The sequence below is a fragment of the Ammospiza caudacuta genome, chromosome 19, assembly GCF_027887145.1.
Source record: "Ammospiza caudacuta isolate bAmmCau1 chromosome 19, bAmmCau1.pri, whole genome shotgun sequence".
In the NCBI taxonomy this organism is placed as follows: domain Eukaryota; kingdom Metazoa; phylum Chordata; class Aves; order Passeriformes; family Passerellidae; genus Ammospiza; species Ammospiza caudacuta.
Genome location: NC_080611.1, coordinates 2,578,524 through 2,590,800, shown reverse-complemented (window position 1 = coordinate 2,590,800; position 12,277 = coordinate 2,578,524). Strand labels below are relative to the sequence as shown.

The 12,277-nt window shown below is 44.7% G+C and overlaps 1 protein-coding gene across 1 annotated transcript in view; it reads left to right on the top strand.

Moving 5' to 3' along the window:
• CACNA1G (calcium voltage-gated channel subunit alpha1 G) overlaps positions 1-12,277 on the top strand; it is a 144,400-nt gene that overhangs the window by 99,068 nt on the left and 33,055 nt on the right. The window contains exons 22-24 of the mRNA XM_058817397.1: positions 2,404-2,472; positions 3,356-3,540; positions 9,799-9,925. Coding sequence (XP_058673380.1) covers positions 2,404-2,472; positions 3,356-3,540; positions 9,799-9,925 — 381 coding nt within the window. The remainder of the gene's footprint in view (positions 1-2,403; positions 2,473-3,355; positions 3,541-9,798; positions 9,926-12,277) is intronic.

Sequence of the window (12,277 nt, the reverse complement as noted above, 5' to 3'; positions counted from 1 at the left end):
CTGCAATCCCAGTTCTTGGAACCTCTTTGTTCTAATACACTATATAAGGATTCCTCAAACTAGACCCTCACAGCACCAGCATCCAGCAATCGGAGGGGCAGAATCATCCTATTGCTCTTTTATTTTACCATAGATTGGGGTTGAGATGCACTGGGCTCTTGCTGATTTATCACTCAAGACTGCTCATATCACAATTGTATAGAATCCTGTTTTGTTTATGTAGGCGTGTCAGGCTGTTCATTTTTGTGGATTTTCAATGTAAGGCCTTAAAACTGGAGTCTAGGCTGCTCTCTGCCTATTTTAAGCATTTCCCTAGTAGTCCTTCTTACTGTAACCATTTGCCCAGCAATCCTTTCCCTAAATCCATTTTTGTTTCAGTTCCCTTGCAGTCGTGCACCAATTCTCAGCTGCGAGAAGAGAGCAGGGCTCCCTGCCAGCTGATGTAGCAGGAGATCACCCTGCTTATCCCCATATGGGGCACCCTGAGAACCTCCCTTAAAATACTAAATACTTCCTTTGAGCCCCTTGCTGTGTCCTCTGAGAGTTACCACTCCCCAAGACTGGCTCCAAAAGGAGCTGCAGGTACACGGAGAAGGGAAATGGGGTGACATGTGTGAGTTGGAGGAGTTCACAGCAAAGAGCTGTAGCACACAAACCCAATATTTCATATAGGAGAGGAGGAGCTGTGGTGTCCCCTGACATTGGGAGAGTGCTACGAGGAAAGGAGACAGGGCCTGGTGTGAGGTTCATCACCATTAGGTTATAACAAGGGAGCTGGACCACGGCCTGGGTGCTGCAGAGGAGAAGAGGAATGCTGAGCAGTGGGGCAGGGGATTGAGGAGAAGTGCATGGACCCTGCCTGTGCAGATGGAGCTCTCATCTGGAAACCAAGAGAGTTAGTTTAGGTTGAATTGTTTAAAATAATTGTTCTTTGCTTCCCTGAGCTGTGGATTTTCTAACTGCTTCGAGTGAGTTCTCTGTCCCTGCCCCAGTTTCAGCTGGCTTATCAGAACAGGGGCTGCTGTTGCAAGACAGCATGTGGTCCCCACTGCAGAGTGCACGACATAGACCGGGGAGATTATCCTTCAAAATAGCCACGTGCTTGCCAGGGAGGAATGCAATATCCCCAGTCTCACCTCCATGATATAGCTGTTTTATCTCCAGCTGCACAAGCAGGTCTCTGTCCTCTCCCTCCTGCCTGGTGTCTGCCCCTTACAGCAGCCTTTTGTGTGGCAGTCAGCTAACAATGGAGATGTTTTGTATCACAGCTCATGCAATCAGGGTACAGGTCTAGGACCTAATTAATTATGGCCCATGTATAGAAACAAGCTACTCTGTGGTTCCTGAGTCACTTCCAGTAAATCATGATCTGGCAAGCAAGAGAGTTGCCAGGGTGTTTTGTCTTGTTTAAATCACATCTCATTTTGAGTGAGAGATCTGCATTTCTTATGGGACTGCTCTGTAGGAAGAGGTAGAAATAAATCCAAAACTGTTAAAAGCAGGACTGGGGCCAATTGTATGTGCTCATACATATCTGTACATGCATCATCATTCCTCCAGCATCTACCTTCTGCTGTCCATTTCTCAGTTCAGGGAAACAGAAGCTGTCTAGGGGTTAGGGTAAAGTGCAATTTATTTAATAATCATCATAAACAAGAAACGTTTCTGGTAACTATGGACAGGGAACCAGTCCATGGGCTCATCTATAATCACTAGCTGCTCTTGCTGAGTGGTGGCGCTGAGGAGGGCACAGTCTAGTGCATAGTGCAGGGACTGGGAAATGAGGCTGTTTGGCTTCATGCCAGATCTAGACTGTGGTTTTGGGCAGCAGAATTGACCTTTTGGGGGCAAGTCTCAGCTGGCATAAAGCCTCAGAGCTTTGCTGGCTTTGCAGGAGCTGTAATAACTCATGCCAGCTGCACTTCAGTATCCCACGAGTGCTGCTGCCTCACAGTTCTGTCACTCTAATATTGACTTAATTTCTAGGAGAATTGGGAGCTCAGTGATATTTACACAATGCAGTGATTTCTGCAGGTGAGAGGCAGGTAGAGATTTGTCAAGCACGTTTCAAGGAGGGAACATCTCCCTGTTTCTGCTACGGGGGGGAGGATGATTTGGGGGAAATTAGGGAGGATTTGGAGGCAAATGGGAAGGCTTGGGGGGAAGGTGCTGGCCGTTGTCTCTGTCCATGGTGCTGACACAGAGCCGGGTACTGGCAGGCCTGAACCGTGCAGTGTTACTGTCTAAATATTTAGAATTTCTCCTCTTTGCAAGCAAACGGTTCAAGGCTTGTTTCAGCACAGAATTGGAAGAACAGTTTTCAACCACCCAAATATGCACGGGGGGATGCACAGCTGCAGAGAGCAGGCTATAAAACACTGTCTCTCATTTTCTTTTTCATAGGAACGGATTTTCCTAACACTCTCCAACTACATCTTTACAGTCATCTTCCTGACTGAGATGACAGTTAAGGTAAATGCAGGTGGAGGATAAGTGTGCCTGTATTATATTAGTTGTTTTTAATTATCGTGGACTCACAAAACCCTTAGGTCCACCAGCTGCAAGTGTGATGTATATTTTCCTCTTCTGAATCATACTCAGAATGTCCACCATATGCCTTATTCCAAGCACGTTTTGCATCAGAACAATTGCACTGAAGTTGCTCTTGATTTACACCATTATAGGAGCAATGGGATCCTTGAATTCAGCAATCCTGTCCTATTCAGCAAAGCTCTTGAGCACATGCTTAACTTCAACCATGCATGTAAGTCCCATTGTCTTCAACAACCAGTTGTCCTCAACAACCTAAGCTGCTGTGTGCTTTCCTGAGGACGGAGAGACTTAAGCACATTGGAACACTTTGCTGGATTTGAGGCAGAAGGCTCAGAAACCCATGGCTGTAAATCTCTCTTGAGTAATTCATAATCATCTCACTGAACAATTGCTCTTTCTTTGGAAAGTTTTTCTAGTTTCTTTATTTGCAAAGCTTGTACATAATTGCTTGGGTCAGCCACTCTGCAGCTTCTCTCCTGCAGTCTGTAGGAATAAAATATGATAGAATTTTTTCATGCCAGAGCTAAAAATGTTAGGAACAGTTTTGTGTTCCTGCAGGTTGGTTTATCTGCATTAAAAGTACATCAGCTGTAAGGGACAACCTGGGATATTTCTGCAGTGGTATTTTCATAATTCTTTCAATAGAACACTTTGCTGGTTTGTCTAATTAGGCTTCTGTACTGGGAAGCAAATAGACTCACAGACTGGTGTCTGTAAATAATGCGTTCTCAGCAGGTTGCTAACTGCAACGAACACGTTGGATGCTACAATCATAATTTGTTGCAACTTGGTGTCTGGGCAGGTGGTGGCACTAGGCTTGTGTTTTGGGGAGAAAGCCTACTTGAAGAGCAGCTGGAATGTGCTGGATGGGGTGCTGGTGCTCATCTCCGTCATCGACATCCTGGTCTCGATGGTGTCAGACAGCGGCACGAAAATCCTGGGGATGCTGCGGGTCCTGAGGCTGCTGAGGACGCTGCGGCCCTTGAGGTGAGTAGAGGCAGGGGAGGATCTAAGGATGTGTGTGCCAGAGGTGGGGCTGAGCATTCGTGCATGGGAAGGGGCAGATGAGACACGTGTGCAGTGTCACCCCAGCCTCCTGCAGCTCTGCAGACAAGGGCAGTCCGCAGGTCCTGCTCAACTGCGACAGCTCTGCGCCCTTGCTGTGTTTTGGGACCAGCCCCAAATGCAATAGGAAACTGATCAATGCCTCTTTTGCTCATTAAAACACACATCCCCTGCTATTTGTGTTCTCATTTGCTCTATGTAAAGTGCAGCTTAATAGCTTCTTCTCCCCCTTTCCTTCAGGCAGTCAATGGCTTTCATAACAAAGAAGGAAATTAGTAGCAGGTGGTAGATCATTTTTAAGGAACCAGAGACTCAACTGTTGCTTAACCTAGAATGCAAAGAAGCTTTTTTCCCCAGCTCCCCATTAATTTTAGAGAGACATTTACTTTGAAAATGACCCAGACAAGATGAAAACAATTGTTCTACTAACTTGGCCCCCAACTCTGCCAGCAGGAAGTATCCCATGCTCCAGGGACAGGCTCCACTCTGATAAGAACCTGCCCAAGGACCAACCTCTTATAAACGGGCATCTGTTTGTGACCTGTACCCCAAGGCATGGCGGTTTCTCTTCATGCTAAATGCCATTCCTTTTTAATACCATTGTTGCTGCTCCTGTTATGCAGCAGCTAATAAACCTTCCTGCTCAAAGCATCTTTGTGTGCCTGTCATATCTTACTGCTGCTTCCTCCATAAAAAGATTCACTTTGAATCAGGATTTTTCTCTTTCAGAACAGAAAAATAGGACCCTGCTTCTGATAGAAGATGTTGTTTTACTACCCCTGTGTGAATAATAAGTCTAAATAACAATGGCCATGCCTATACATATCTTTCAAATATTCTCAACAGCTATAAAGGACATTCTGTTCAATTGGTCTGTGTATGTGTGTTGTACCTGGTGAGTTTTAGGATGTGAGCTGCTTTTAATCATTTTTATCTGGACAGCTGGCACCATTGGGGTAGTTCAGCTCTCTCACCATGTGAGTAGGCTGTATTCCTATGTGACTCCAATTCAGGCTCTTCTCTCTTTGTGTGTCCCCTGGTATCTCATGACAGCTGCAGTTTCTGGGGTAGTTTCTGCCCAGTTGCTGGTTGGGTTGATTTGCTCTGTTCCTCTGTTTCTGCTGATTTTTGACCCATATTAAGAAAACCTATAAAATAATCTAGATGGCTCAGGGTAAAAGAAGGATTGATTTCTCTTCTCTGAACTGTAGAATGCAACTTTCTCTTCTGATGTTCCATAGTTAAATCAGTTTTAAAGAGAGACGTTTGTGTTGTGCTGATCTCTGCTGGAGTCACTTGTCTGACCTGGTCAAAGCACTGCATTCTTCTTTATAGATCTGTAGGGCAGTCTGGCCAGGACTTGGGTCTTTCTTTACTGGAGCCTTCCTCTGTAGTCACCTATGTGCATGAATAATCTGCAATTACAGGGAATAATCCACTCAGTAACTGCAGACTGAAGGAAGACTTGCCATCAGAAGCACGGGTGGGATTAGGGTCTTCCATTGCTATTGCATCCTATTGGTATTTTATTTGTTTTCTCAAGAGATTAAGTGCATGCTTTCAGCCAACACGCTACTTTCTACTGCAAAGGAAACATAAAAAAAGACAGCAACAAGCCCATTCCCTAAATATGTTCAGGATCAGTTCTGTTCTCCCATTATTAGATTTGTAGGAAAGGAAAAAGCAGCCGTCAAACCGGGGGCTTTTCAGTAAGTCATCAATCTCTGCCTGTGGGAGCCCATCTGCCTCTGTGCCGCACATCTGGGCAGCCTGAGCAGCCTCTGCCCACGCTGCCTTTGCTGCAGGCTCGGGGATCACATCTTCCCTGCACAGCCTGGGATCTGTGGCTGCATCAACGCGGGGTGACAGCTGGGACAGGTGACCCGAGGTCTTTGCGCGCTGTGGCGTCAGTTGCCGTGTCTGGGTGAAGTGTCTCATGGAGGCTGTGCCAGTTTTTCTTCAGGAAGACATAAGGCAGAGACCAAAGCAACTTTCCACTCACAGCACAGAGGAGCAAACCTGGCTCCTTGTGTCCTCCCTTTCTGGGCACACTCCAGGACAGGAGTGCAGGAGGACGCCCTCAGTGAGGAGCCAGGCCACAGCTCTGTGTGTGTCACATGCAGCTCGAGGGCAGAGACAGCCCTCGTGCTCTGTGTTGGTTTTCCCACTGGATGGCCTCGAAGGGGGGTCCTTTCAAAAGATCTTCCTCATTCTGTCATTATTCCTCATTATTTTCTCCTGTGGAAACCACCCCATTGATTTATGCAGTACACAAAACCCTGCACAGTTCTGCCCTCTGCCCAGACATTTAAAAACCTGTATGCTAATTTAGGGGTTTTGATTGCATGATTGATTCTCAACCTCCATATTGAATCCATGAAGATTCAAGCCCAACTTTATGACCAGAATTCCAAAAATAAATTCACAGAGGAATGACATTTAAAGATGTTTCCAGGACCCTCTGATGTTTCAGCCAGTAAAGGGATTGCTTATACAATAACATTCCTTCCTAATGCGTTCAATCTGCTATTGTTGGGATCAAGTGTTATAGCTTAAGATACAAGAGAAATCAAAATTGAAAATGTATTCAGATTTAATGTGGGTGGACTTCTCTACAGAGCCCAGGCTTTGACTCATAAGCACACAGATAAATTATTCACTTTTATACTACCATGGTCCAGTAGTCATTTCATTACTCTCTTCTATCTATCATATTATCACCTTTGCTAATTTTATTTTAATCTGTGGAAGAAGGTCTTCATTAATGTTGATCTGTTGCCTCATCTAAGTGCTGCCACTTCTTCTGAGAGTTCTCATCAGGAAGGTTTAATGTTGGTAAGGATCTGGCTGGGATGAGGCTGGCAGTGGGTTTGGAGCATCTCACACCAGGGGTTCAACAGCACAGGGAATCCTCAGACCAGAAGAACCAGGGGCAATTAGAGGGATTAACATTTCTTCACACCAAAATAAAGAGGAAAGAATGTCTCATTTCAATTTCCCTGTTTGTCATATGCCTGATGACTGAATTGTGCTGAATGGAACCTTGTCAGGTCTTTTTTTCTTGCACAACTGCAGGGCTCCAAATCGGCTGCATCCTTCAGCCATAAATTGCAGAGGTGTGGGTCAGATAATAAGATTTTACAAGCCTGATAGCAGCAGGACCTTGGCAATACTGATGAGGTGTGGGAATGCTCTATGTTGACATATTGTAGGTCTACTAATAATCTGGAAAAGCTGAGAATTTCATTGGCACCCCTTAGAGAATTGTCAGACTCTTAGGAGAATATCAGGAATCTTTGCACAGACTTGCCTCAGTGTTGGATCAGGCCCTTAGTCTGAGGCAACTCCAAGGTCTGAAGGTTTCCATTAGCAAGAACTATTATTTTTCAAAACCTTTTCAAAGTCTTTCCTCCCTGTAGTGCTGAAAACAGCACTGGCATGGAGCTAAACTGGTGGCAGCTTTTACTCTCGTGCATTTTAATTTGAGGAATTCCCTGGTTGATCAAAACACTTAAAGCAGCTAAATGCTGCTGGTTTTCAGCCCTTTATTCCTCTACATGCACATGACTTTGCAAATTCAGACAAGTAACCTCCTATTTTCCCTCTCAGCTGGATACGAAATAGTACCTCACGGGGGAAATCACTTTATTATTTCTAGAACAGCATTTCTTAATAACCGTTGGAGAAAATGATCAACTTTAAACTCTAGAGACTAAATGCCTTCCTTGTTCCCCAAAATTTAAGGATGCTTCAGTAGTTCAGACCGTAGACCTTCAGTTTAGAAGACTTGACTTTGGTTCCATCCTGCATGACAGTGGACAGAAGTCCATGATCCCTAAAGTCAGGATCCCTAAAGGCACCAAAGGACCTAATTTACACTGAAATAATTGGAATTGAGTTGCCTTCCTACCTCTGAGAATGTGGCTTCCCTCCTCCTGTGCCTCAGTTTCCCACCTGTGGTTTGGCAGGCGTTGTATTGCACCCAGAACTGTGCAAGGAATGTGAGGTGTGTGAAGGTCTTTAGTCCGTCTGAGGAGCTGACAGAGAGGTTCAGCCTCAGCCTGTCCAGCCCAAGGCTTGCTCTGTGCACTCAGACATGGCCTGTTAGGCTGCATTGCCTCACTAATGGAGTTGGGCACACTGAGCTGCTCTTGAGCCTCTCTTTGCTGGGCTGGGCTCAGCTCTCAGCCCCGTGGCAGCCCCAGCAAGGTCTCCAGGCTGGGCTGATCCCTGTGGGCAGCTTTGGCAGCCCACATTGACCAGTCCCCACTCTGCTCATGGGCTATGCAGCCTTCTGCTCCCTCAGCCATCTCACCCTCCAGCTTCTTCCATAAAATACCCAGATCTAAGTGTCGGGAAAGCTGAGGCATCTGAAATAGGGAGCCACAGCACCCACCTGGCAGAGATGCTCAGTGTGAGGAATAGCAGCATCTGCTCTTTGTGTTTCACTGGTAAGAGAGCAGATAAAAATACCACCATCTGCTTCTTTTTGAAAGTGATAACTGATGAGTTACCCTTGACATTTTGAGTAAATATTTAACCAGAAAAAAAAAAAAAAAGGAAATAAGCTTTAGCTTTTCAGGATATTATTTAAACCCAACAGTTTGGGTAAGAGCTGGTGGCTGTGTATTGAGCACTGCAGATCACTCAACTTGCAGGCCCTAGGGCAGGAGAGGAATGGTGCAGCTTGGCTGAGGTCCCAGATGAGGCCACACATGATCAGTGTGAATGTGTCAATGGGGATCTCTGCTGTGAGCACCATGCCTGGGAGAGGGAGTGGAGGAGAACTTGGACCCTGTCCAGGCAGCAAAACTCCAACAGTGCTTCAGGTGGTGGAGCCAGATTTAGGGAGAAATGGGAGAGGTGGTGAGAGGACTCGCATGGCAAAAGAGAGACCCAGGCAGAAACTAGAACATGGGGAAGTTTGGGACACATTGGAGAGCCAAGTGTTCAAAGGAGTCACCAGCAGCACCCAGAAACACACAGTCACTTCCCTCCTCTGACTTTCACAGCATTTAACTGCTTCTGAGTCATGAAAGCAGTTTCTATGGCATCAGTACAAACTGATTTACAGAGCTAGTGAAATGTTTAATTCCAGTTGGCATCAAGAGGAGGGAGGCATGTAACCTCTTGAAATGCCTTTCTTGGTCCCCACCTTCAGGTTGGTGAGGCTGCATATCTTGTTCATCTTTCCCAGCATGCTGAGATGGCTTCTCTAAATCACACAAGACTTGTCATTTCTTTGCAACATTAAGCTTGAGAGTATATACAGTTTCTACATTTTTTTTTTTACTTTTTTTTTTCTTCAGTCATGAAGTCCACATTATGCTTCTTCAACTTTGGGATATGATCTAACCTTCTGTTATGAAATTCTGTGTGATACCGGACAGAGAGGAGCATCAGAAATTAAGTTAGATGCTTCCAGTCCTGTCAGTGAAGTTTCACCTGGAGGACAGCATTGTTTTAGAGCTGAGGCTGTACATTGGGGGGTATAAAGCAGAAATTGTGATGGTCTGAGGGGTAGCTCAGGTCCCTGTGCACAGCAGCGCTATAAGGACACAACAGATTATTTTTTAAGATGAGAGTGCTGCAAACACTGACACAGGTTGCCCAGAGAGGTGATTGATGCCCCATCCCTGGAAATATCAGGGGCTCTGAGCAACCCAATATAGTAGTAAGAGGTGTTCCTGCTCATTGCAGGGGTTGGATTAGATGACCATTAAAGGTCCCTTCCAACCCAAACTGTAATTGCTACAGATGTACAGGCAGCTGTGTAAGAGTGGCAGCTCCATTTCATGGACTGAGACAGGGAAATCAGATGTTTTGCCTAAATCTGTATAGGAAAGGACAGTGGAAGGCCCTCTCTTTGTAGTCCTAGACAGGCTACAGGCATGAACTGTGTCTGTGGATGGCCCAAGCAAAACAGCTGAATTTTCTGGCCTGGCTCTTCGTATATTTTCTCCTCCTCCTCTTTATTTATGCAAAACTGACCCTTCACTCCAAGACCTCTGTAACTTTACAGGTCAATCTTCCAGAAGTGTTTTTTCCATCATGATTTTTGAGTTACTTGTCATTGTAAAAATTTTTCTAATGCTGTGTTCTTCATATCTTCTCTCTTGATAGGAGGCAAAACTGGGCAGGAACAGGACTAACAGCTTCTGTAATTACTTGCCCCTACAGAGTCATTAGTCGAGCCCAAGGACTGAAGCTGGTCGTGGAAACTCTCATGTCATCGTTGAAACCCATTGGGAACATTGTGGTCATCTGCTGTGCCTTTTTCATAATCTTTGGGATCTTGGGAGTTCAGGTGAGTCTTCTGTAAGCCTCAGCACTTATCTTGAAAGCGTAACAAGCCTCAAATTTCCCCAAGTCAGGGTATCTGTACGCATGGCACAGTGTAAGGCTTTCTGAACTCAAACTGATGTCAGGATGGATGGGGTCTCTGTGCTCACTGCCTATAAAGGACCTATAAAGCTCCCTTTCAATCCAACCCATTCCATGATTCTATGATCTCTCCTCCACCTTTATTCTAGTTACAAACTGGTAGGGAAATAGAAACTTGAACCTGAGATCATTCGCTTGTAAACTCCAGAGAGACCTTGAACTGGAGATGCATTCAGATTCTGACAGTTTGTGTAACTGAAAGCTTGCAGAAACAAAGATTTCTGAGTCTGTTTCCTGCCAGATCTGCTGGCAATATTCTCAGTCCCAGGAGTGCAGGAACCCAGGGGGACTGTGGCAGTTTCCAATGCAACTGGTTTCTCATTACCTGGGAAGAAGAGATTGCTTCATATAAATATTCTGACATAACACTTACTTCTTTCTGAAGTTTATCTGATCTGTCACAGCTGTCTTTTGGAAAGAAACTCTATTTGGCTTTGTTTTGGAAAGGTATCTTATATAATATTTTACTCTAACATACTGCTTAAATAATAAATACAGCATTGAAAATAAACAGGGAAGAAAATCATACCATCCATAACCACCTCAGCATCTAGATTGGTTTAGCATTACAGCATAACAACATCCATCCATTATATTGAACAGACTCATAAAACTAAGCATATCCCATAAAACAATCTAACACTTATGAGAAAATTTATGCCAGAAAACAAAACTTGCAGTATGCTCTTTGAATTTCATCCCTGCTAATTGTGATGCTTTCCCTGGTGACTTGCAGCTTTATGTTAAATTGTCATGACTATTGATGTGATTCAGAGGTAGATACAAGCAAGACTGATCCTGTATTCAGGATGCAAAATTCTCAGTGAATATTTATGTCTAATTAGATGTAAGATGAGGCCAGAGCTATTTTCTATAAAAAGATGATCACTCACTTACAGTTAGTTTTTCCATTTAAATATAAGCTGGGGTTCAAACTATTAAATCTATTTTAATGGTTTTAATCTATTAAAATCCAGACATCAAAGTTTCTAATGGTGTGTCCTCTTAGCAAAACTGTTTTGATTGTAGAGCTGCCCATGTGTGAATGGTCATTTATAAGATAGAAGAAATAGGTGGATAAAGCAAGTCCAGTAAGAAACACTGGGTCTTTTCCTTTCGGAAGTGCCCAACTGTGAAGTACTGACAAGGATCAATGTTTTTACAAATTGAGCTTTGTATTTCCAAACCCTGTCAGGAGCACTGTTACTGCTCCCACCTGAGTGGTATTACAGTCCAGCTCCTGGAGAAGTTATATTTACAGACAATATACTAGAACCATTTATTTACCTTCCTGCTTAATTAAAATTTTTCTCTGTGAGGAGTATATCTCCCCAGTCTGCCTTACCACTGATAGTGTTTCTCCATGGAAAGATCAGGGAATACTTCTTACATCCAAAATTTCTGTGATTGCGTTGAGCAGTGATTAATTTTGCATGCCTAGAGACCATCTTCCTGCTGTTGATTTCTGGAGGAAACCCATGGAGCAGTGTGTGAATTTATCTTGTTCACTATTATTTCTACTGTTATTTGTCTAGAACAACGGATCAAACCCCATCAGTGTCTCTTCTCAGTATACCCAGGTGGTGTTTTAAGGAGCCTGGAGAGCAGGTTGCCATTTCCCCTCACTTTCCAACAGTAATGTCAATAACTTCTGTCAGCAAATAAAAGTAGATTTGTTGGCTGTCTCCTGGGATTTGATACCATCCATCCTGCTACCATCAATCACCCTGTCTGAAGCAGTAATCAACCCCTGCCACTTTCTGTTCCACGCGTGGGAAGCACCAGGTCTAGAATTAAGCACGTGGAGGCTCCTGTTCCTCATGCAGGTATAACTAAGGAGCTGACTCTCCAGGAATTGCATCCCCCTAGGCATAAACCAAAGGAAATAAGCTCAGGATCAGGTACCCAGCACTGTCTGGGCTTGGCTCCTTAAGCTGTGCACAGGGAATAATTTCAGTGACTCTGCAGACTGCAGAGCTTTATGACAGCTGGGGCACAGCACCCAGAATCAGAGAGCAGGGCAGGACTGACAGCAGTCTTGATTCAACACGAATGTCACCCCAGGGGCTCATCTCCCCTGGGAAGTGTCCCCTTGTGACCTCCATGAGCAGAGATTAGTGCATCACTGGGTCTCTTTGCTGCCACCTTTTCTCTGCTGACAGAGGGCCCCTGTTAGACTTCATTTGTTGTTAACTGGACTGAGAGTCACCAGAAT